This window comes from Acartia tonsa, chromosome 4 (assembly GCF_053477335.1).
Source record: "Acartia tonsa isolate MP-2025a chromosome 4, ASM5347733v1, whole genome shotgun sequence".
In the NCBI taxonomy this organism is placed as follows: Eukaryota; Metazoa; Arthropoda; class Copepoda; order Calanoida; family Acartiidae; genus Acartia; species Acartia tonsa.
Genome location: NC_137263.1, coordinates 20,019,047 through 20,040,617, shown reverse-complemented (window position 1 = coordinate 20,040,617; position 21,571 = coordinate 20,019,047). Strand labels below are relative to the sequence as shown.

At 34.5% G+C, this 21,571-nt stretch overlaps 2 protein-coding genes across 5 annotated transcripts in view; both read left to right on the top strand.

Moving 5' to 3' along the window:
• Window positions 1-2,726: 2,726 nt before the first annotated feature.
• Window positions 2,727-15,782, top strand: Atg6 (Beclin-1-like Atg6). 2 transcript variants are annotated; one of them, XM_080156826.1, is made up of 12 exons: window positions 2,727-2,809; window positions 3,161-3,233; window positions 4,115-4,196; window positions 4,354-4,427; window positions 6,432-6,518; window positions 7,087-7,128; window positions 7,724-7,804; window positions 8,206-8,351; window positions 13,018-13,140; window positions 14,043-14,196; window positions 14,684-14,800; window positions 15,170-15,782. In XM_080156826.1, exons 1-12 carry the CDS (start codon window positions 2,733-2,735, stop codon window positions 15,380-15,382), a joined length of 1,269 nt encoding a protein of 422 aa, XP_080012952.1. In that variant the 5' UTR covers window positions 2,727-2,732; the 3' UTR covers window positions 15,383-15,782. The 2 variants fall into 2 exon arrangements, with proteins under 2 accessions (XP_080012952.1, XP_080012951.1); XM_080156825.1 differs by lacking the exon at window positions 7,087-7,128 and having other exon boundaries at window positions 7,682-7,804.
• DIP2 (disco-interacting protein 2) overlaps window positions 15,759-21,571 on the top strand; it is a 44,295-nt gene continuing 38,482 nt past the window's right edge. For all 3 annotated transcript variants that reach the window (XR_013878445.1, XR_013878446.1, XM_080156824.1), the window contains exons 1-4: window positions 15,759-15,816; window positions 16,234-16,405; window positions 16,772-17,175; window positions 17,931-20,813. Coding sequence is in view for 1 of the 3 variants with exons in the window: in XM_080156824.1 (XP_080012950.1) it covers window positions 16,312-16,405; window positions 16,772-17,175; window positions 17,931-20,813 (3,381 nt within the window). In the remaining 2 variants the exon portion in view is untranslated. The remainder of the gene's footprint in view (window positions 15,817-16,233; window positions 16,406-16,771; window positions 17,176-17,930; window positions 20,814-21,571) is intronic.

Here is a 21,571-nt window from a genome sequence, read left to right as displayed (position 1 = left end):
CCTCATCCTATCTCAATATTTACTACTAGCTAAAAAAAGCTTCAAACTACCAAATTTTCAAAATTTTGATTTTTTGGAAGTTTGAAGCTTTTTTAGCTAGTAGTAAATATTGAGATAGGATGAGGAAACACCGAGAAACTGTGTACACATTCGGAAATTTAAATTCAAATGACCTTAAGCATAATCAGTGATTTATTTAATTCTGTTTTAACTAATAAATCACAACACACTACTATTGCATGTACGTTATGCAGAATTTCAACTGTCAAATTTATAATTAACGGGCACATTTTATAAACTTCGGAATACAATCGTATTAGAAATAGAGAGATAGGACAATGTACGTAAATAATTTGTATTCATGGTTAATTCTTAGAAAAAAATATAATTTAAAAAAGCTAAAAATCAATTTCATGACCATACTAATTGATAATGAATAAAAAGTAGTTTTGCTATCATGGATTTTACCCCATTTATATATGGATCTTTATTCACAAGGTTTAAAATCGATTAAGCGATTCCAACATGCAAACTTAAATCATCGAGCCAACTCTGAGGTCGTTTCAGACTTACGAGAACCCCTAAATGTAGAAAAACATAGCGCGTTTTTAAAATATCCATAAAATAACTTTTTAAATCCTTATAATGCTAAAATTCAAAAATAAAGTTAAAGTTCTTAATTTGCTACTTTCTCAAAGCACTTATCATTATATCTTGTTCTTATTTGTCAAACCATTATCAGAAGTAAATCAACCATTATACAATATAATATTATCTGTTAGATAGAGGCATATCACACAATCTACACTCCCCCGCCCTTCCTTTATATATTTCATGCTATCTCAACTCAAGCCAATAAAACCACTCCTTTAAACCTTCTTCTTAAATAAAAACCAACAATAATAAACCACCACCCCCTTCCCCTACCTATTCAAATAAAGGATAGGGGAGGGGAAGCAGTAAGGAGCTGACTAATAGTATCGTGTATTCATTATTTTCACGGCATAATGACCAAGGGTTAAAATTTGTCCCCCTAGCGGCCAGAGTTGGAATGAATCCTCGTATTTATTCATAACAAACATGGCTGGCTCACAGAGCCTCTGAATTTAACAACATAAACATTGACTTTTTGTGTTAATTGAAATAGTTACTGTGAAAATAAGCTAATAAAACTATAGATTATCTAATAATATTAAATATTTTACTATGAAAATAAAAATTTTAGGGATATTTTAGTATCTACGCAGTGAAAGGAAATTTGTGCTAGTTTTTTATTTATTGTTTTTTTGCTAGCTAAAAATTTCTATATACATACATATATATAGAATATACATTAGTGAGTATAATTAATTCTATTCTATTAATTGTTTTTTAGAATGTTTTATTGTTCTTTAAATTAATTTATGTATAAATAAAGTTATAAAATAGCTTAGTTGTGACAAATTATTATTTTTTATTAATGAACACTATTTTGATGAGAAATGTTTTTAAATCGAAAAATTAAAAATCTTCTTATCTATTAGCATTATTAAAAACCCAGCTAGTTTTGTTTAAATCTTAATTTATTTTATTATTTAATTTTAAGTGTATATTTTACTTAAACATAGTTTTAATTATAATACAAATAATAATATGTAGGTATATTTTTTTCTAAAATAAATATGAATAAAAAATTTCTTTGTCTAAATTTAATAGTTAGCTAGTATTTCAAAAGCTATGATGTCCTAATATTTCGTCTAATTAATGTATATATTAATTTATAAATACATAACTAGCCTATGTTTTAAAAAATAAACACACCAATGTATATTTGTATATTTTTTGTACAATGAAAAACCGGTTAGAATTTTGCAAATGATACTGATAGATATACAAAGAACGCTAGCTAGAGGAGACCAAATAGCTTACAGATAGATTAATTTAAATGCCTCTCTTACCCTTAAAATCTACAAGCTACCTAAAAATATTTCGTTCGGTTTCCTTAAATATAATATTATATCTTTTTATATATAGGTATATAATTTGTTAAATTTGTGTTGATCTAATCCTAAAATAAATACATTTTCGTACTGAATTTTATTATTTCTGTCCTTCGGGGGTAGATAGTTTTGGTTCCCACTTCGCCCTAATGTTTGATTCCATTCTTTAGGGTAGATTAATATATATAACAGCTGCCATACTTATATCAAGGTTAGGTAAGTAAGATTTCTGATAATGATAGCAATTATCCAATAGATGGAATGTGATCGCATACCATAAACATCTATTTCCTTTCTACAGCAGTATCTCCTCCTAACATAAGAACACTGCAGTATGCCTGAGGATAGACTATGAGGGCGGGATGAACCACGAGATCTGAACCAAATCTTGCTTAATTGCTGTGCATAATGCATTGTATATGGCACACACCCTTTAGACAACCAATTCTTTGATTGCACGACCTTTAACTGGAAGTCCTAACTGAGCATGGCAATGAGTTGCACCTGTTTTGGGCCTAGGAATTTTCTTTACTCTAACTATTTATGCCGCGCACCTGACATATCATCAGTATGAACAACTTTTAACGTGTTTGGATATGACGCGGTGTTAGGCCGAGATTCGAACCTAAAACTGCAGCAGTGTACGTAGCTAGTTATAGTACAACATCATAATTTGAGTAAAAGAGTATATTTTGAATTTATTATACATCAACATGAGCAATGAACATATATCTAACTTTTCAGAACTATAAAATGGGAGATGATCACAGAATAGAATATTTATGTCAGAGATGTCAACAACCACTAAAATTAGATCCATCTTTATACAGGTTTTTAATTGCCTACCTAATCATTTGGAGCGCCGCTACTTTGTAATTTGAGTTGTCCGTTTTTACGTCACTCAGTAAGGGTGCTTTATTTATTCTTTCATCGATCAGACCGGGTGTAATGTTTTCCGCCATTAATACTAAGCATAATTGAATCCTTAAAACTAGTTCATGTTGGTATTTCTTAGTGTTTCATTATGTCTCTGAAACGGCAAAACCTAATAAATTATAAATATTGAAATTATTGAACTTTTTATTAAGTTTTCTTTCGTCTTTGGACTAACGAATCCTTTCATAATAATCTTACATGATTGTAAACATTATACCATTATTGATTTATATTTTTCTATTCAGCATAGACGAGCACACCCTTGCTGAGCTGGCCCTACCCGTTTCTCCTGCCCCTGATGTGGACCTTGTTAACCAGGTATGTTATTTATTTTTAAAAAAAAGTTAATCGTTACCAGGGATGGAGGGGACAGTGGGCTGTTTATTACACTAGTCCCCAAATTTTTATAATAACTTTAATAACTTTATAGCTTAACAACTTTGTGGACTTTTTTTTGAATTTTGATTGGTTGGTTCATCAAGTTATTTGCATCAATTTATCGTCCATTGTCTTATCCCTTTGGGATCCCTGAATCTTTACCGTTTTGTCATTAATAAATTAAATACTTTTGACGTCTTTACCGTTTTATTTTCATCTACTTATATTTATTTATAAAATACCCCTACCTTACTCTATTATATAAAGTAGTAAGTTAGGTACCTAGGTAAGTTTTTTGTTCGTCCGTTAAAGTTTATGAAGGGTAGGTTCCTAGTTTAAGGTTATTTTCGTACCTTCAAATATAGATACCCTGCACTGGATGCAACTAGGGTTGTAACCACTAGCCTTGATAAAGCCTCTATTAAAGTTTTTGTACATAATACATTCGTTATGAAGAATAATTGTCGATTATAATGTCACGAGTCTGACCTTACATAGGAATTTTTGTATTATAGAAAAATTTTAAATGTTTAAAATGTTATTTTGAATTAAATTCGCTTTTTATTTTATCATGAAACCTATAAAATAATATTGCAAATATCCATCATATTATAATTTTATAATTTATTTTTAGCTTTTGCGGCCGCTGAGCTAAAATGTTTGAAATAAATTGAAATTTTGCAAAATCAATTGACAGGATGTGTGCAAATAGTTTGTTATGCTATGATACGTGTATGTATGTGTGTGTGTCCATGCGTGTGTGTAAACACATATTAACTGAATGAATATGATCTTGACTTAATTGTCAACTTTGTTTGTAGGCTGGTTCACTAGACAGATTATATTTACCAACCAAGTTAGCAGATTCTACTGGAAATGGATTCACTCTGGTTGGGGAATCAGGTTTTTCTTTAAAAATAACTTTTCCATCTTTCATTGATTAATTTAAGCCAAATTGATTAAAATCACCGAAAATATTCCCTTGATTTAATATTATCAAAGTTTAAGTTTCAACAATATGAACTTTAATACCTATATCTTTAATTAATGTTGTTTTTAGGTCAGGAGTCCACAATTAGTCACCAGTTAAGAGTTACCAGTGAACTTTTTGACATGTTGTCAGATAATAGTCAGGTATTATCCTCAGCAAGCAAGATACCTCAAACATGTCTACATATGAAATTAAGGATGACAAAAACTTTTATTAGCGAAGCCTAAAAAACGGACAATGCCAGTTATAAAACACATGTTTTTTTTTGTCATAAAAAATGAATACATAGGTAGGTATATAGAAAGTAAAAAAAAACCGACGGACAAATGAAATTTTTTTCTGGATGCTTATTCTACACAAAAAAATTTCAGCCGTCTATCTTAAACAGTCATCGAGAAATTCAAGTTTCCCCCATTCTGTTTCCTACAGACGAACGGACGAATATTTCAAATATAGAGTAGCTTTGCTATCAAACACAAGGCTGGAGATTGTTGTGTCTCCACCTTAAAAGGGGACTTGATAGGATAATTCTCCAATTTTGGAGATATTAAAATACAAATAACATTCTTCCTTTACTTATATACTAATTGCTTCGGGGCAGGGTGTGGGTACGCGGGAGGCCAGGAAAATAGCCTAAAACCAGCTTCAGACAAAAAAACCTTACTAGATACTTTATATTATGGGATAGTTTTTGTCTTTGTTAAGTAAATTAGATTATTTTCTCTTCGAATGTCATTATCAATATTAATAAACACATAATTTCATTTATATTTATATAATGGAAAGTCACTTCTTTGCAAGGAATATATATACACTGATACAGGGTGTTTTTGTTTTTGTTTTAGTAGTTTAGCTAACCCTTAGCCAAATCTTATTAATTTATCTTATTAAATTAAAGTTAAGTTAAGGTAAATCTAAAATTATGATAACCTAAATATTTAAAATCATAAGCTAATGAAAAAACCTTTTTGCTTTATACATATTATATTATCGTATACAATAGATTTGTCAATATAATGAAAATACGGAAGTAAATACTTTGATAATGGATTTATGTCTATATTACGCTTTACTATTTTGAATAATTTCATCCTTGTTTGTTGAAATGTCTAGACAAGTAAAGGGACATTTGGTGAATTACAAAGTATAAACAACAACAAAACAAACCCCCCACCTTCCCCCAGCTGTTTAAAATTCTATGTTAATTCTGTGAACCAATAATGACGATGCATTTCCGTGTAAAAAAAAGAACTCAACATGGAAATTATTTCCAGAGTTGGATATCCGATTTTCTCTTTCTCTTATAATAATATGTATATGTATGTATGTATATTTCTCCTGATTTTTGGATTGAAGTCATGAAATATTGATGAATATATCTGAAGAAGGAAATTCAAGTATTGGTTTTTATTTGCAAAAGTTTTCAATGCAACGAACTAAAATTAAGACTAATTGATTATTGGTTTTCTTACATTTTGACTAATTTCTTTTACTCTTTTTATTTTTTTTACGCCTTATTAAATAAAATCTTATTACCTTTTTTTAAATAGTTACCTTAAAAAGATTGTTTGTTAGACAAGCCCCAAGCAGCTTTAAACAAGAATTGTTCAAAATTAGATTTAAGCTATAAATCAAGGATTTGTGTCTTTGTCTCCCTTCTTATTGATTCTTTCATTCTTGTTAATTATGACCTCTAGGTAAATATATAATTTCAATTTAAATTAATCAAACTACTACTTATCCTGTTTTAAAAGGATTTTATTTAATTATAACCGTTGTGAGGTTTGGTACAATATTGCGCGTTCAGTAGATATACTTGTAGTATTTATTGGTCATTGTTTTGATTTTTAGTTTTTTTTTTATGGATTTTGCGATTCTTGTTAGAATTTATCCTATGATAGAAAAAAGTAAGATTTTTTTTACCTAAAACTTAAGATTTCAATTACTGCTAAACCGATTGATTTCTCCTTTTCCCCGAAGATTTAAAAAGGTCCCAGTATGGTTTTAGGCTATTCTATTTATAGGTTTAAGTCTTTGGGTGGTATAAGGCTATTTTCCGCCCCATTCTTACACCTTTGAATAAAGAACCTCTAGATACTAGGGGCGCAACCGCTAGTTTTATATAATTCATTACTATGAATTTTTAGGTTGACCATCCATTGTGCGAGGAATGTACAGATTCTTTATTAGAAAATATAGAAAGGCAGTTAGAGCTGGCAGAACAGGAAGCACAGGTACACTGTTTGTATTGCTATGTTGAAATATAAAACTTGTAAGGGCTTTTAGTTTGTCCATATAACAAATCATTGAATCGTTTGGAGTTCTTCGTTTAAGATTGTTTTAGACTATTTTATTATTACAAGATTTGTGGTGTTTAAGGCTATTTTTGTGTCCCCTCCCTTTTCTTTTCGAAGATAGAGCCCCTAGATACAATGAGTAAATGGATTTATTATTACTTGAATCTTACACCAGATTATCATATACTCTAATAAAGTGAAACTTGTAGCTGTCTAAAATAACGTTCCCCCTCATTCACTTCCTTTTTCCCCATCCCCTCCCCTCCTACTGGATGAACGACCTAGCCAAGATATGAGGTCCATTTTAGCAGGCTAAATTGACGACAATTTTTCCCCCGTCATAATATATTATGTCTATGCTATATCCATTCAAGGAGCGCAAATATGCATTCTTTACCTTAATTAACAAACGTTGATGTTACATTTATTAAAATAGTGTACCTATTTCTTCTTGCAGGAGTGTTATGGTTCTATATTTTTTTTATAATAATAATCCTTATTCCAGGAGTACCAAGATTATCTGAACAACTTGAACCAGGAGACTGAGGTCACGAGTTCTATGAGTGCTCTAATAATATTTCTTGTTTCAGGAGTACCAGGATTATTTAAACAACTCGAACCAGGAGACATAGGACTCGAGTTCTGTGAGTGTACTAATAATATTCCTTGTTTCAGGAGTACCAGGATTATCTGAACAACTTGAACCAGGAGACATAGGACTCGAGTTCTGTGAGTGTACTAATAATATTCCTTGTTTCAGGAGTACCAGGATTATCTGAACAACTTGAACCAGGAGACTGAGGACTCGAGTTCTGTGAGTGTACTAATAATATTCCTTGTTCCAGGAGTACCAGGATTATCTGAACAACTTGAACCAGGAGACATAGGACTCGAGTTCTGTGAGTGTACTAATAATATTCCTTGTTTCAGGAGTACCAGGATTATCTGAACAACTTGAACCAGGAGACTGAGGACTCGAGTTCTGTGAGTGTACTAATAATATTCCTTGTTTCAGGAGTACCAGGATTATCTGAACAACTTGAACCAGGAGACTGAGGACTCGAGTTCTGTGAGTGTACTAATAATATTCCTTGTTCCAGGAGTACCAGGATTATCTGAACAACTTGAACCAGGAGACTGAGGACTCGAGTTCTGTGAGTGCACTCGAGACAGAACTTCAACAACTACAACTTCAAGAGTCACAACTTAATCAAGAACTTGAGGTAGGTATATAAACGGAGGTTTTGTTACCCCTCCTCCAATTTACAATATAAGTTAAGGAGAGGTTTTTGTATGCTCACTAGGGACTTTGAGAGAAAGCACAGATAAAATAAAATTAGAGTTTACCATGCAGATTTAATTTTTAACAAATTATTTCATTATTTCTTGATATCAATGTATGCAGTTTTTCAGTAGGTACCTAGAAAAAATTGAAAGGGATCATAAAACATACAATTAAAATTTACTACCTATTTACCTTTTTTTAATTGATCCGCTTTTAAATCCGTTTTTTCTTCCTTAAATTTGATAAAATATCAAATACCTACCTTCTCATATTTTTAGTTTTAAAAGATTTATTAGCAATTTATCTAAAATTTATTTGTTGCAAAGTGATTTATATTAGGATTTGAAACGGGAGGAAAACGAGGCGGACTCGATGTTGGCGGAGGCGGTGAGGCGGAGAGAGGAGTTGGAGAGGGAGGAGGAGAGATATTGGAGAGAGTATAGCAGGCATAAGCATAAGCTTTTGCAAGCTGAAGATGAATATAGGTAAACTTATTTATACAAAATTTGCAGGGAGGGAGGGGACATTGGGATGTTTATTACACTAATCTCCAAAGTTTTATAGTAACCTTTTCTTATTCGTTGGCTTAACAACCGTGGGGAATTTTAATGAATTTTTATTGGTTGGTTCATTTAGTTAAGTGTCTAAAGTTTCAACCACAAATTATAATCTACAAAAAGGGGTATTTTGTGTATCATCATTAGAATTCATACTTTTAACGGCCAAATTCTTATCACTTTAGATCCCTTCAAAACTTGACTCTGTTTTCATTTTAAAATTTGTCAGCGGCTTAAGAAATTCTCTGTCACCTTTCTGCGCTAAACTACTATTGGGGTTTCTATAGGAGCTCCATCCAGTACCGGTACTTAAGCCATATAGATGGCCTAGGGATCTAATATTACAATAGACGATGAAATGATACACATCCCCAATGATAAGAAATAAAAATAAAATTATCCCTATCCTAGGTTAAAATTATTGTTATTAAAGTACACAAATTTAATAAAATTATCGCAAGTTTTCAGCTAACGAATAAATACCTTGGTTATAAAACTTTGGGTGCTGGTAATTTACAGTCCAGTATCAATACAATAATTAGAAAATATTTAAAATGAAAAATAAAAAAAAGGATCATGGAAAGAAAACGAAGAAGCGGGTTTCGTCATATTTTCATAGTATCTTTTCTCCTATTTCTAGCCCCTGGGGGGGGGGGGGGGGCACAGTGGAATTTTTGGCGGTTTTGGGGATTTTTTAACTTTACCAGTCACAAATGCCAACTAAAGCTTATATTAAATGAAAATAAAGTTAAAACCTATCACATACAGTTAATGGCTTGTATAATATAACATATTATGCACATATTATTGTGATACTGGATAAGAAAATGTCCCTAGAACTAACCTACTCAAATGGTTAAAAATTCAAAATTTCCAATTTAATTCATTTTGGAGAGAAAAGTTTTTTAGCACTGACTTATACCTCAATTATAACTTATTAAAACTTTTAGGTCTTATTAAGGTGATTACGATTGATATACATAGTTTTTCAACAATATCATACAGAGCTCGGCAACCGCGCGTCAGCCGTGTCTAAGCCACAAATTTAGATCCATTTTGATGTTTTAAAAAGATTTCTTTACAAGAGGGAATGCCAAGTCGGGTCAAGTTAAAACTTTCTCTCAGTTGATTTTTAAAATTGTAAAGGGTTTTCCTGAGGCATACAGGCTGCCGAGCCCTATTATGCCATGAAAATAGAAAAAAATAGGTGATGTTGTTTATGATTTTACTTACGTTCTCAAATCGATAAACTGATTTTAATTCATGGTGTTTATAGTAAGAATATTCTTCAAATTAAATGAATCTACTTCAAATTCAGTGCTAGTGGCTGCGCCCCGGAGTTAAGGGGCTTTGTATTAAAAGAGACAGAGAAGGGCTAGAAAAATACCCTAAAGTCTTAAATCTAAAAATGAAATAGCATAAAACCAACACGGCTTTAATTTAGAGAACCTATTTTCAGTATTTATTAAGATCTTAAGCTTCAGACAAAAAACTTTAGGTTATATTATAGGATATCTAGATCATATTATCAATAACAAAAAGTATTATAGCTTATGTATATTATTATAATTTCTACCTAACGTTTTTTTTATGAATGTATATGACTTTTTAAACGTCTTAAAAAATATAACATATCAGTCCGTAACACCATAGAAGAAATGTGATTTTCACAGCTGTAGTGAAGATTTCTATACATTATTTTGTCCGTTTATCTGTCGGTCATTCTTCAAAAGACATAAGTCTCATTTTTTAGAGGTTTTGTGAATTTTTTGAGTTTTTCCATAATCTCTCTCTCTCTCTCTTTTGTTATGACTGACAACTGAACAACTGTTCCACCACCCCATTTTGCCCGTTTGTATATTCCAATTTTTTTGTGCTTCGCTACTTATGGATATTGTCATTCTTGTTATATTGTAAACTTTTAAAATTTTTCCAATCTTTTAAATGTTAAGAATATTATAAGTTGGACGAACATTGAGGTAATAGAGTAAATGAAAGTAGATTATAAGATTAATTCCATTACATTTAGAGACCAATAGCACTTAATAGTTGAAAATTTTACCTTTAATATAATTAAATATTTTACACAGAGTTATATAAGAACAGACGGACAAAAAATGTAGAAAAAAGGTAGTTTGTCAGGCTTAGAAACCATGTATACCATAACAATTTCAGATAGGCAGACAGCATGACCTTCATGTATATATATTGAGCTTGGCTCTCATATAAAAATTATTCTAAACCTAAACTCTTATTAAGACTAGCACAAAAATTTTATCTAATTGTAAAGCCATTTTATAAAAGATGACCGCTAAAGCATTACAGACATACTGATGTACCAATCAAGATATACATATGAGGAAAATTATTATTATATAAAAATCAGCTGTTTATTTAATATAACAGCTGAGTAAATGAAATTTTTAAATTACAAATCAATTGTCTGTCAGAGAATTAACAATAGACTGACAGACTAATATTATTATAAACTAGCTGCTCATTAGTGTAGGGAATATTCACATTCATTTTCAGATGTCTCTTGAATAGCTACTGAGAAATTCATGTTTCCGCCAATAACATTTCTTGCGTACAAATGGACAGATTTACAGACATACGGACATTATGATTTATAGATTAGTTGTGTTAAAAATAGGTTTATATCTTAATATATAAAGTAGTAAGTTTTTAAGTCTTAAGCTTAAAATTTCAATAACTACCTAACTGATTGAGTTCTTCATTTTAAGAAAGATTTACATAGGTCCTAGGAAGGTTTTAAGGTATTTTTTAAACCCTTTCTTACTTCTTTAATACAGAGCCATTAATTGATAGGGATGCAGCCTCTAGTAAAATATATATATTATATTAAACTCTTTCAAAAGATGGTATTTTGACTTCATAATAGCACTTGATAAATATAAATAAGATTAAGAATTGTCCATTTTTAAAGCTAATTTACTATTTTGGGGCTTCGAGGTGCCAAGAATTATGAACTAATCTTGAATTATGAATACTTGAATTTAATCAGGGCCTAAATAACTTTTGGCACCTTGTAGCCCCAAGTTAGAAAAACCTTTAAACGTAAAAAATACATGTTATTTTAAGATGCAATTTGAGGTGTTCTTGGATTTTAAATTACAGATTTATGACAACTTTTCTTATTTTTCTTGGCATTTTAAAGTAGAAACATCTGTCTATATCAATGAAATATTGTTACATATCATTTAATCAGATTTTTACACCAATTTATTCTAGGAAAAAGTAGGAAAAGCAATGTATGATGATTTTGATGAAAAAACTCACTTTTTAAAAATATTCCTTTGACCACGTTCAGCAAAACTGCTGTATTTTGCCTAAAATTTTATAGTATATCAAAAAATCTGTCTTATGGCAACTTTTGAATGGTAATACTAGCCTTTGGGACATTTAACTCAAAATTGAGGAAATTTAAAAAATGACCAAAAATCCTACTGTGGGGGGGGGGGGGCTCTAACTTTGCGGGACAATCATTAACATTTACTTAACTTAACCTAAAATAACCTTACAAAAGCTACTGTGAAAATACGACGAAACCTGCTACTACTTTTTCTTTCTATTGCCAAAAAAATATTGCTGAATACATTTATAAAAAGCAAAGGTTCACACTTATATTTATTTCTCATAATTCTCGAATATCTGCTTTCATTCTGTATAATTTATGCATTGAATTTATTGGGCAAACTTCCCTCCTCCTTTCCAACTCTTCCCAATTAAATTCAGATAAGCTTCCTCCTGCTAATTTAGAATTTCAAATATTATATCAAATTCTTAAAACATTAACTATATTTCTGCAGACAGAGAGAAAGAGAGAGGGGACAATGGGCTGTTTATTACCATAGTTTTATAATAACGTTTTCTTATTCGTTGACTTAATAATTTTGGGGACATATGTGAATTTTGATTGGTTGATTCATTAAGTTGAGTGTACAAACGTTTCAACCACTAATTTTAATCTACAGAAGGGTTAATCATTGTGTATCATCATTGGGGATGTAAATCAATTTATCGGCCATTGTCTTATCCCTTAAGATCCCTGATATTTCTGTCTATTATTATTATGATACAAGTACATAAAATATCAAAAAGTACTTAAATTTTTTAAAAATGTTAAGTGTAAGGGATATTTGCTTTAATATAAATTTGGGAGATTTTTTGTTAAGTGCCGTTAAAACTTAAAACCATGGTTACCTAATATTTGAATTTTGTCCATAACAAAATAAGAATTCAATGTTTTTTCATATTTTTCAAGGAGCTCATTTTTATATTGTGTTGTTACTAAAGCAAGACCGTACCTACAAATAAGTTTAGATATCAACTCACAATATTTTGTCTTCCACGGTCCATGTTAAAAATTGATACAATCAATTTACATACATATCGATGTACAGCCATTTCTTAATATTTACACACGCCTGCACTTAGAATAGGATCTTGCACACCTAAAAATCATTATTTGTTAGCTATCAGTGGTTTTATTGATGAACATATTATTTTAAATAGGTACCTTCCTATCTAAAAAAACCCCAAAAATTAGGTATCTATATTTTGTTTTATCTAGGAGTCTTGACCTTCAGTTGAGAACAACGCAAAATCAGCTGGAGAAATTAAAGAAAACCAATGTTTTCAATGCAACTTTTCATATCTGGCACTCCGGACATTTTGGAACTATTAACGGATTTAGGTAAGTTTATATAGATTTTATAACCTAAAGGTTTCGTGATTTCATTGATCAACACCCGCAAGATAAAGAAATTGAAAACTACGTAAGACAAAAAGAGTTAAAATATTGATACTTTATCCTTATAACTAGCGGCTTCGCCCCTAGCCTCTAGGGGCTTTGCCCCAAGAGGTATTATTACATCTTCTATTACTTACCCAGCAGAACGGATCGCAAATTTTTGCACCTACCCAGCAGGAAAACATTTTCTAGATTAAATAACGAATTCGCAAAATTCGTAAAAAAATAGTCTAAGGTGTTCTCAAGAAAATTACTACTGGTGCTGCTCATAGTCTAATGTGTTCTCAAGAAAATTTTTTTTTTTTTTGGGGGGGGTAAATTTTCATTTTTGGGGGGGTTGGGGGTGTCCCACCCCCCAAGAAAATAGCTTAAAACCACCACAGGACCAATAGGTAGATACCCTGAAGAGTAGAATCCCATCGGTTCAGTGGTTACCGAGATCTTAAGGGACAGACAGACAGACGGTCAGACGGACAGACAGACATCGTTCTACTTTGTATTATAGATAAAGTAACAGGATCTGTGTGTGTGTGTCTGTATGTCTGTACCGAGGAATCTCTTAAACCGGTGATGCGATATGGTTCTGCTTTACAATGAAGCTTCTCATAGGTCTTGGGATAGTTTATAACTATTTTAGGGTAGAGTGCTTCCACCCTCCCCTGAGAAATCGCCCATGGAAAAAAGTAATCCACCACCCAAATTTTTTTTCATAACTTTTCTTTTTTAGACAAATTAAAATTTGTGGTCGAATTTAAACCCCCACCATCTTAAGTGTCTCTAGAGGCCTTTAGGGGCGTAGCAGTTAGTTTCTTTAATAGTTAGATTTACAAGTAACTATTTTTTAGGCTTGGTCGTCTTCCCTCGGTGCCAGTTGACTGGAGTGAGGTGAACACAGCCTGGGGACAAACTGTTCTCCTTCTATACAGTCTCTGTAGGAAGATCAATCTATCCCTCACTAAGTATCAGCTGGTTCCTTTTGGAAACTTCTCTTATATAAAGGTACATTTGAACAACCTTTACGATTATTTAAGAATAGAAAAAAAAACCAAATAAGTATAAAATGGATAAATACATAAAAGGTATTTAGCAAGTTTTGCTACTAAAAAGTTTATTCAAAACTAGTAGTTGCTTCGCCCCTAGTCTCTAGGAGAAGGCGGAGTTGGTCAGGAGAATATTCTAAAACCAAAAAAGAAATGTATAAAAGTTTATCTAACGTACAATATTTTTTTTTAGCAGTTTCCGAGAATTTTAGCTTTAGAAACAAGCTTACTACTTATTATAGATAGAATATTTTTGTAACAAAGTTTAATGCAAATTATCATTATAAAAAAGAAACACATTTTTAACTGACTTAGTTATACTTTTATTATAGTACATCTGTTAAAGTTGTATGAATGAATAAAAAAACGTTGTACCATTCAAAATCATTATTTAAGGCGTTTCATATTTTCAAAATAATCCTGAAACATTTTAATGTTATTGATAGGTGTTGGCAGAGAATAAGGAATTACCCCTGTATGGTTCTGGAGGATTTAAATTAATATGGGATAACAAGTTTGATTCCGGCATGGCAGCTTTTCTTGAGTGTTTACAACAATTTAAGGTAACAAAATATTTACGGAAACTAATAATATTGTGAATTAAACTTCACAAAAAGTTATTTTAAAAATATATAACTACTAGCGCGGCTTTTCAATGGGTCTTTTTTTTATAGGGGCGATTTGTCTTGGAAAGGTGGAGGTACCCTCCTCAAAAATAGTATAAACCTTCCCTAGAGCATTTGAAAGCGGAACCAATATCGGTTCAGTGGTTAACGAGATCATACCTATAGAGAGACACACAGACAGACAAACTGAAAGACATCCTGTTACTTTTATATAAGAATACATTACTGAGTTAAAACTAAAAGCACTTAAAGTAATTTTCTATCATCGCAGAAATGTTTTGATCTGATGTTTTTTATTATGTTTAGGAGGAGGTTGAGCGAGGAGATTCTGGGTTTTGTCTTCCCTACGACATGGAAAAGGGTAAAATTGTGGATAAAGCCACGGGCAACTCTTACTCAGTGAAGATGCAGTTCAACAGCGAGGAACAGTGGACCAAGGCCATGAAGTACATGCTGACCAACCTCAAGTGGGGATTGGCCTGGGTTACATCCAAATATCCTAGTAAAGCAACTTCTTAAATACAAATTATTATATTGTCAACTGTATACCTACTTAAATTTAACTGAATATTTATATGATTTTTCTTCTAGTTTTTATGTTTGATGAATAAGACTATTTTTATTTTTTCCTAGTAAAAACAATCAATAATAATTCTTAATTGTATAGGGTCAATACTAGTCACCGAATTCGAATTCATTTTTATTAAAAAAATTTTGATTCACAGTCTTTAATAACTTCAAAAAAATTTCCCCTTCTGATTTTTGTGTTCCTATATTTTGCTTAGGGAGATTCTTTTTCTACCCTCTCCAATATTAATTAATAATTTTCTTTAAACTGAACCTATTGTACATCTGTATATGAACATATGTAATTTATTGTGATATTAATTAACTTGAAATATTCTGTGATATTTTCAGATAGAAATGTATTATAGTATCTTGTTCTTTCCAAGGTAAATTATTTTATACGCCGCCAGAGGCCTCTAGGGGCCCTTAAGGAAGGGGGGTGATGGTGGAGGGAGGGGGAAGTCGACCCCCACACATTCAATTGTAGTTTTAAAAAAAAAACAGTTCAGGTAGGTAATATTTTTTATGGCGGGTTAGGTAACTTTTTAGGAATTCCTAAAATGATTGTGTTTTTATCATGACTTCTTGTGGTGCTTTCCCTCAAAGTGCCTGGGGAGCATAGGAACCCCACCCATGTACCCTTTACCCAATATTACCTAACCTAACCTCAGGTAAAATACAAACTTGCGGAAAAAATCTCCCCTTCTTTCAATTTATTTAGAAATACTAGACTAGGTAAGCACTTTAAGGGGTGCCCCCCTTCTTTCAAAGCTACCTTACCATAATTATTTTTTTAAATTCAGGTAACTTGATGTAAGAGTTGTGTGTGTGTGTGAGTGGGCGTGTGTGTGCGTGTGTCCGCAGAGAAATGTTGGCACAGGATGGCGGAGCTAGCACAAGTTCTTAAGGATTTTGAAAGCCTTCCTGAGGATGTCAAGGAGAAGCTAGCTGAACTAGATCTTGAATTATCAGAAGGTAAAATATTTAAAACTAGCGGCTACGCCCCTAGAGGCCTCTAGCAGAACGTAAAATGTTTTTTTGATGATTTACATAGATCAGCAGTTTACCAAAAATTATTTTTGTGATTTCTCTCGGAAGGGTGGCTGTAACCTCCATCCAAATAGTTATAAACCTTCTCAGGACCTATGATAAGCTACACTGTAAATGAGAACTATTTGAGTTAGCGTTTATCAATATTCTTCGGTACAGACACATAGATATCCTGTTACTTTATGAAAAGGATAATTTAGAATCTAGTTTTTAAAAAAATGTCGTGCTTTCTGTCCCTTAACTTATCTTTGTAAAATAATAATTTTTATTTTTATTTTCTATGTATTCTAGGTGACATAACCCAGAAAGGCTATGAAAAGAAACGAAACAAACTCCTGCAGCCTTTCGTGCAGGCAGTTGCAGACAAAGCTGCTGCAGAGAAAGCAGCCGCACAGCAGGAGGCGGCTACCAACTCATCCTCCTCAAGTCAGCAGCAGTCGCCTGAAGTATCCACTGTAAAGGCTGTTCCTGCCGCCGCGTCGGCTGGTGCTGCCAAAGCATCCAGATCTGGCAGCAGCGCAAGTGGGTCAACTGTTAGCAGCACCGTAGACCAAACATCAGGAGCTACTATCATAACTGTGCCGGGCCCGACAGCAGCGGCTAGTGCTCCTGACCAGGCGGCTGCAGCTGCTAACAAGCCGAGATCAAGACGCACACATAAAAGATATTACAATGAGAAAAGATATCATTCAGAGGTTAGTATTATCAATATCAAGGATTTTATTTTGAATGTTAGCCCAAAAGTAAAAACTTACCTACTTATATATTGAAATTATTGATTAAAGGCATCTCTAATGTAAAAAGGATAAATACAATATTAAAAACAAATTGAAAAAATGTAAATTACCAGTTTCTTGAAATACTTTTACGACCTATCGACACTTATTTTCATAATACTTGGATACACATTCAGTACGACTATAGCATAGCTGTGCTACTTAGAACTACTCATAGATTATTAAAGGATTTAGATTGTTTTGTAATAACATAAGTTTCACGATAGATGTAATATATGAGTGTTGACTACATAAATTACGAGCATAATCAAGTTACAAACAATTCTAATGTGTCAACTTGTTAACTTTAAATGTAAATGAGAATTCAAAACGTCAGCTATTATATTAGTGTTTGAATGTAATTCTGGACCAAAGTATAAATCAATACGTTATACTAGCGGCTACGCCCCTAGAGGCCGTAAGGGGCACTTGTAATGATGGCCTTGGGGCTTTTATTTCAGTTTCAAAAGAAAAAACGTGATTTTTTTTTTTTGGGGGGGGGGGGCTACATTGCTTCCTAGGACTTATGAGAAGCTTCACTCTTCATGAAAACTGCATTGGTGTAGTAGATCCTTCACTACATAAAAAGCTTACTACTTTATATATTAGGATATAATATGTATCTCGTAAATTTATCTCCTTTCCTAACCTTTATGAACATAATTATTTTTTAGGTACGGCAAGAGGCTGTTCAACAGGCATTAGCAGCCCTACATGACAAACCTAAACAAGTTGTTCCTCTGCCCAGCAAGCGTGCCAGTGTTGCCCCAGCTCCTCCAGCTGGGGAGGACGATGACTCTTCTTCTGGCGATGATGATGGCGACGGCTTGCAGGACACAGAGGACACTGAGGGCAGCACCAACAACCTGGTTGTGGAGACACGCAATCTTGCCCTTGGTATGTCCGACACTAGTAGTAATAATTCACTTGCAAGCGGAGGGCCTACACGGCCGCCGCCCCCCTTACCCAACCCAGGAGAAAGTCCGGCTAGTAAACCACTGCCACCCTCGCCCCAAGATGATGTCTTACCTCCCCCGCCTCCCCCGGCACGGCAGGTGTCGAGCACAAATAGTGGAACTTACACCAGAGATCCAACTAGAAAGAGAACAAGTTCGGATGGATCCTCAGCTGGCATAAGATCATCTATTGCTGTAGAACAGCAACAGGCCGTTCCTCCTCCTCTACCCCCACAACACCATCATTCCACCCCACCTACCAATCCCCCTCCTGAACGGGTTGAGCTTAGACGAAGAGATGACCGTCAGAGAAGGGAAGGAGAATCTTCAAGAGATAGCCATCAAGATTCTAGACATAGCAGAGATGTACCAAGCCATCAACAAAACAAAAGGTCCTCTCTAATAGAAACTGAAACCAAACCTAGTACAACAAATAACAAAACCACAGCTAATTCAGATCTCGTAGAAACAAATTTAGAACCATATGACGTACTGATTTTATCAAATGAAACTGCCCTGAAAGCCAAAGCCTCCTCCCATCACCAACACCACCAATCCCCGCACCAGCACGGCCTAATATCCAGCAGCACTCCTGACGTGGCGCTGCCGGGCCTTCGCCACCAGCAAAGCGGTACTCCTCCTCCTCCACTGCCGCCGCCAATGAAATCACAATATCGTCATTCTGCTCATGTTGGGTCGGTCCGTGTCTCAACTGGAAAATACAGCCATCCATCAATTCACGATTCACATTCGGACATAGGAACGGCCAGCCGTTGGAAGGTGTCCGCCAAAATTCAACAGCTGTTGAACACTCTAAAGAAACCAAAGAGGCGACCTCTGCCAGAATTCTATGAAGATGACGACGTTGAGCTTGAGATAGCAGCGAGGAACAAAGACCCCAATGCTCCATCTCCAGAAGGAAGCAACATGTCACCTGCTGTTGGCTCATCTCTGGTCATTCCAGCTGGTTTACCTAGAAATCTGGAAGCAGCCATACAGAGATATGGATCAGCAACTTATAAGGCTCCTGTTGCGACTGTTCTTGATCCTAAAGGGAAACTTACAATAACACTGACCTATGGAAAATTACTAAGTCGTAGTCACAAAATAGCCTATGCGTTGCTGAACAAAATAGGGCTGACTGGCAACAACAATGGTAAAGAGGGCATGTCATTTATCAAGCCCGGTGACAGAGTAGCTCTGGTTTATCCTAACAACGATCCCCTGAACATGATCTGTGCATTTTACGGCTGTGTTATGGCAGGTGCCGTTCCGGTTCCGATCGAGGTGCCTCTTACCAGACGAGATGCGGGCAGCCAACAGATTGGATTCCTTCTCGGCTCCTGCAATGTTTCTTTGGCATTAACATCGGAGGCATGCTTTAAAGGCCTACCCAAGTCTGCAAACGGTGATGTGACACAATTTAAGGGCTGGCCAAAGCTGAATTGGTTCATAACAGAGCACCTGGCCCGACCTCCAAAGGAATGGAATCCTCCCCCACGACTAACAGACGAAACACCAGCCTATGTAGAGTATACCACTCAGCAGGATGGTTCTGTGCTGGGTGTGTCTGTATCAAGAACTGCAATGCTGGCCATGGCACGCTCACTTACCCTTGCCTGTGGCTACACCGAGGGCGAGATTATGGTTTGTGTTCTAGATTTTAAACGTGACGCCGGCCTGTGGCATGCAGTCATTGCTTCTGTATTTAATGGTATGCATGTTATATTTATTCCATACTCGTTGATGAAAGTGAATCCCGCCTCGTGGATGCAGATGATAACCAAGCACAGAGCAACCATAGCTGTTTGTAAGTCACGTGATCTACACTGGGGTCTCCTGGCCACCAAAGACCATCGTGATATAAATTTAGCCTCGTTGAGGTTGCTGCTCGTGGCCGATGGCGCTAATCCATGGAGCCTAAGCTCATGTGACCAGTTTTTAACGGTGTTTCAATCCAAAGGATTGCGAGCAGAGGCCATTTGTCCTTGTGCTTCAAGTGCTGAAGGCTTGACAGTGTCGGTACGTAGGCCAGGACGTGAAGGAGTTAATGCAACAGGAAGAGGAGTGCTCAGCATGTCAGCTCTTAGTTATGGTGTCGTTAGAGTAGACCAAGAAAACTCTCTGACCTCCCTAACCTTACAGGATTGTGGCCAAGTGTTGCCAGGATCAGTTATTGTAATAGTCAGAATGGACGGATCCCCAGTTATTTGTAAGACGGACGAAGTTGGTGAAATTCTTGTTTCCTCCTCTGCCACAGCCACCAGCTACTGGGGCCTGCCTGGCCTCAGCCAAAATATTTTCAAGGTTCGGCCAGAGACCGAGGACGGCAAGCCGGTGGGCGACGGTGACTTTGTCCGCACTGGGCTTCTTGGATTCCTGGGCCCCGGCGGGCTTGTTTTTGTGTGTGGCTCCAGGGATGGGCTGATGACTGTGTCGGGTAGGAAACATAACACTGATGACATCATTGCCACGGTCTTGGCTGTCGAGCCAATGAAGTTCATCTATCGTGGCAGAATAGCTGTGTTCAGTATAACTGTTCTGAGAGATGATAGAATTTGTGTGGTGGCAGAACAAAGACCAGATTGCTCAGAGGAAGAGGTAAATTTTCTTTTTATGGAATTTAATTAATAGTAGGGATGGGAATCCGTCGAATTTTTGGGCCGGATTCGGATTCCGGATTCTGAAGGAATCCGTCAAAAAAAGTGACGGATTCTTGCAGTTTCCGGATTCTTATTTTTGGCGGATTCCGGATTCGGATTCCGGATTCTAGCAGTATTTTAAAAGACCGTCCGTCACAGAGGGATAGCTTTTTTCGTTAATTTATCACTATGTTACTTGGTTGAAGCCTTGATTTGTTTTAAGTGTTGACTTCCAGCATAACTAAAACATTTACATCACATTAGTAAATTTAAAAATTTAAGTGCTACGTATGTCCTAAAAATGTGCTTGGTATTTTCTAACCTATTTGAATTAAATTTAGCCTACCAATTTAGAATCCGGAATCCGCTAGGGTAAGGGGGGGGGGGGAAGTTTCGGTAAGGGGCTGTTCTCGGTAATTTCGACCTACCTTCATTAAATGACCTTTTTCTCCATGTTCCTTTCAAATGACAGAAAAAAACATAAAAGCAAATTTGTTCCTTATTAAACTGCCTACAAAAAAGTATAAAATGAATTTTTTGTGAGATGAATATTAAGGGTACTTATTGGGTCTCAAAGTCGGACGAAAAATTTTTTTTTTCCAAAAATTTTTTAGTAGGTGTGTAAAGATCGACCTACACAAAAATTGGTAAGACCTAGAGCTGATCTGAAAAACTTTTTGAACTAGAAATTGCCCGCTTTTTCCAAATCCGTTGAGA